Source organism: Anticarsia gemmatalis, chromosome 7, assembly GCF_050436995.1.
Source record: "Anticarsia gemmatalis isolate Benzon Research Colony breed Stoneville strain chromosome 7, ilAntGemm2 primary, whole genome shotgun sequence".
NCBI lineage: Eukaryota > Metazoa > Arthropoda > Insecta > Lepidoptera > Erebidae > Anticarsia > Anticarsia gemmatalis.
Genome location: NC_134751.1, coordinates 10135257 through 10139863, shown reverse-complemented (window position 1 = coordinate 10139863; position 4607 = coordinate 10135257). Strand labels below are relative to the sequence as shown.

The 4607-nt window shown below is 31.5% G+C and overlaps 1 protein-coding gene across 1 annotated transcript; it reads left to right on the top strand.

The window, feature by feature from the left end:
- The first annotated feature begins 460 nt into the window (after window positions 1–460).
- Window positions 461–1887, top strand: LOC142974203 (uncharacterized). The gene is made up of 3 exons (XM_076116367.1): window positions 461–580; window positions 1369–1510; window positions 1724–1887. Exons 1-3 carry the CDS (start codon window positions 461–463, stop codon window positions 1885–1887), a joined length of 426 nt encoding a protein of 141 aa, XP_075972482.1.
- The last annotated feature ends 2720 nt before the right edge of the window (window positions 1888–4607 follow it).

Sequence of the window (4607 nt, the reverse complement as noted above, 5' to 3'; positions counted from 1 at the left end):
CTTTGGATAATGTTTACGATTTTATCTATGCAAGTAAGTAATGTTTCAGATTATTTATTAATTATTATTCCACTAGCACGTACTAAAAATGATAGCTTTTACCGATATTTTGATGTAAAAGTTGACCATTTGACAAAGTAAAAAAACTAGTTCATGTTTTACTTGGGCATTTTCATTACCCGCCTTCGACGCTCGGTGTGTTCACTCATGATGTTAAGGCAATCGTTATAAGCGTTTACAATAAACAGAAAATCCATTTAATTCATAGGATAATTTTCATAATGTTATTTCAGATGTCGAAGATGAGATAAGATAGAGGCCTATTTTAATTCAGCGTAATGGAATGTTCATAAGAAAATTCCATACTTACATTAATATTGATTTTGTTGCTGGCACAGAAATAAAAAGTTATGTAAAAGCAATTAAGGTGTCGTGTGGGCTGAAAGTCAAATGCCTAATAATGTCCCAAAACGTAAAAGTAAAAACGAAATCAAACTTCTTGTATAAAACTATGATGGCGTATCGACTTATATTTGGATACTACTATAAATTTAGCGAATCACCAATTCTTTCAACGCTAGTTCGGTGTTATTGTATATCTACCTTCTTCTTTTACTTCAGTTTTTTTTACTATGCGTCCGAAGTGGTCGGTATTTTGCCCGCGTTTTTCTACCTTGTTTTACAAATTACAGAATCCATGGTGAACATAATCATTTCGTTGTTTAGTGATGAAGCTTATTTATTACGGTTTTGTGTCAAATACACGCAATATGCTTATTTCATACATATGCTACCAGTTATATCGATGTTGCAACACTGTATAACAATACCTTTTAAAAGGCTATGTTTATCAGTTATCGATTGTTTTTGTAACATTTTTATATACACGTCATGTCTCACCGGTCGTTTACCAATAATTTATATATCTTACGAATATCAAAAATGTGTTGGCTTCCTCAAAAATTCTTTGAATAAAAAGTTTAGAAGTAAAAACCTTCTGGATGAGACGAAGTTAATGTACGTTCAGGACTTTATTGACACGTATATAGAACTAATTAATACTTTGTCGTCTGCGAACAAAATAGTCAGGATAAAGGTTAGACCACCAAACAAAACAGTTATCATTTCCGTTTCCTTATTCACAAACCTATTCTCTAACAATTAATGCTCCATTCATCCATTTTCATATTTTTTTTGTGAATACGTTATAATTTCAGGTAGTAATGGGATACACATTTGACTTTTTGAAAATGTGTTTTATAGTCTACTCAATCTTGGTCAGAGACACATGGGTAGGTCAAAAACTTAAATATAAAAGATTGTACAAAATCAGAAAAAAAAAACTTTTAAATGTTGTATTTATTTCAGAACCTAGACATGGTGATGTGGATCGTAGAAGTGGTGATAATGTCAATTGTCATGTGTGTATCACCTATTCTCACCGAAATGGCTCTTAATGATTTGGATGAAATCAAGGCAATATTATCTTTTCAACTGTTAAATAATAAAGGTAATGTAAGGCAGTGTTCTTTTGCCAAATTCCTGGTATTATACAATTCGGAATCATTGTAATATATACGATAATATTTTATTTCTATTTAAACCATAACTTTAAAAAGTGACTTTCGATTCTACGCAACAGCTTTTACTTCGAATCTCAAAAGTCTTTACCGAATAAAGACTGGTTTTACAAAAAGTATAATTATATTTAAATATGTTCCAGATAAGAACCTACAAGCAGTTGTGTGCGACGCAATAGACTACATCGACGCATGCGCCGCCAAATATACATTATGGAACGACTTCCCCATGGATGTTAACTTAATATTAGGATTCATTAGCTTATGTTCCTCTTATATTATTGCCTTACTGCAATTTGAATATTAAAAATATTATATTAGGTGAAATACTTTTTTTACTTTCTATGTTAAACATTGAAACAATGTATTTATTACAACAAGATGTATGGACGTTAAGATTAAGCAAAATATTTTGGAAAGATCGTACTAATTGGCGATCTCTGGTAGAAGCTATAAAAGGCATCATTTTATAAATTATGAATAGACCAATTTACATGGATATGTTTATGTCACAGCGTTTTATTGATATTAATGTTAAGGAAAAATCATAGCAGAAAAATTCTGCAGGCCTATACATTTTTGAATTCTTAAGAGTCTATGAACCCACAACACTTCACTCTTTGTAAAACTCCGCTCTAATGGTCAGCACTGATAGTTCTTTTAAATTATGTCAGGAAATGAATAACAAAGAACTAGAAGAAAATAAAATGCGTTTTCTGAATAGGGAACCTCGGTAATCCATAGAGTTCTTAAGACTACTACATGCCAACCCACACTGTATTCTTGCATTGTGAGATACTTGTACTTGTACCAAACCTTAAGCGCACGTCCTAAAGGTATAAATATAAATAGGCAGATCAGATTTAGATTAATTATGTTGGTATGCTAAAGAGAGTGTAGTAATACTTCTTTAACAGATATTTGTAAAAATGTATGCATTTTAAAGGTCTTTTTGCTGCAGTAGCCAATATAATTCGAAATACAAGTCTTGAGTAAAGTGCATTTCAACAATATGCAAAATATTCTCATACATACATACTGAGACACTGAATGCAGTGAAGGCTGAATAAATTCTCAGTCGGTCACAGTTGAGACGAAGCTCCGTAGAATGTATTGAACTAGATTGACTAAAGAAATACATAGCTGACTCAAAAATGAAGTTCCTTTAGAATATTCCGGTATTTTCCAAGGATTTTCTAAGTTTATGCTCAACTTTCTGTTTTGCTCTAAAATAACACAAAACTGAGGCAGGTATAAGCATTATTGGGTCACAAACATACCCGTAGTGAGAAAAGTTTTTCAGAAAACTCGTAATAATAACGAAAAGTATGAAAATCAATCGGCTAACAAAATGGTCGGTTAATAATGAACGTTAGATTTGAAATACAAGTTGTTACTCCTAAACACATGCAATTCAAAATTAAATTTCAACCGAATAGCCCGAATTTTCGCACAAATACACCAAATAAAGTTCCAACATAATATAATTCATTTGCAACGGCGACATCCTTGATTCAGACAATCATTGCGAGTAATTTCACACTGCCATAATAAAGCTGATTGTGCGTACTTTATATGATAAATGTAATGTTCTGAAAACGGCTTTATGTAATTATCGTGTCATTGTGTGTTCTACTATGAATCTCGGTTGCTTTGACTTGAATACAACTGTTATAGTCTGCTTTAGTTCCTAGAAAATATGTAGCATAGCATATATTATATTCAGTACTTTGACTATTCATCGGCTGTTTTGTGTAATTATTATAACATAGGTAAAATTTATATTCAGTAAGTATAAGTGTTTTTATAAGGACATTTGCATCAAATTACTTTTCCATTTCGTAATATTTAATTGAAATTGTGTAATGAAAGAAAAAATAATTATAAATCTATGAAGTAGATTTCATCCATCAAAGTTACCTTCTTTAAGATTTACATCTTAAGAGCGTAAGAAATTGAACTTTCGTATTAAAAATTAAAATTTAATCAACTCGAGCTATGAGTTTGAAAGATATTCAACATTTACGATCTATACCATAATGTTTCAGAGTTGTAATAAGGCCATTACATTAATTAATCATTTGCTTAACTCTCCTAGAGATCTCGACCATCGAGTCTTAATTATTTGAATTGAATTAAAGAGAACGTAATATCATTGACAATATCTAGTTGTATCAAACACAAACTTGAGATATTTCAGCTTTCAAGATTTTTTTATTGGATAACTTGGCTACGTGTATTGATTTATCTCAAAGGACCTCTAAAGAAATCCAAACCAGGACTTGAAAAACCTAAAAAAACTGAACATCGAAGTCCAATTTATAAAGAACGGCAAGCAATTACAAACACCCGTTCATACATAACTGTATACAATAACAGGTTACACTACACTTCGATCCACAAACATTACTTCGAGTAAAAGCACAACCTCCATCTTACTATAAACACACAAATAGAAGCTGTAACGGGCTGCGAGTCAGATTTATATCGGTGTTACATAGAGCCTGAAGGAAAATTGGCCAGAAAAAAAGGGTCGCGAAAAATATTTCAATATGCCATTCACATTTTTTACGATCGTCATGTGTGCTGCCTTACGATTGTGCAGAACCGCAATATCGGCCTATACTTTCGTTTCTATTCGCTTTTTGTTAGTTTATAGGCGGTTTGAACACTTAAACAAATTATTAGGGTTATTCTTTCCAGTTATGGTGCAATAGATCGACGAAATAAGTGTTGTGTGAAGGGTTGGTAGGTAAAATGGTACCTTATTTTTTTGACGAAATATTGCGTTTGAATCGGTTAATTTTTAAAGTCTCTAATTTTCACAGCAATCGGCAAATTATAATATGGTGATTTTTAAACCTTCTAAAGTGTAAGCAAAATGGAAAACAAAACTGGATTATAATTTTAAAATATTTGTGTTAATTAAATAAATAAATAAATATTTTTGGACAACTCACACACGGTCATCTGATTCCAAACTAAGCAGAGCTTGTACTATGGTAACCAGACAACTTTTAACGAATT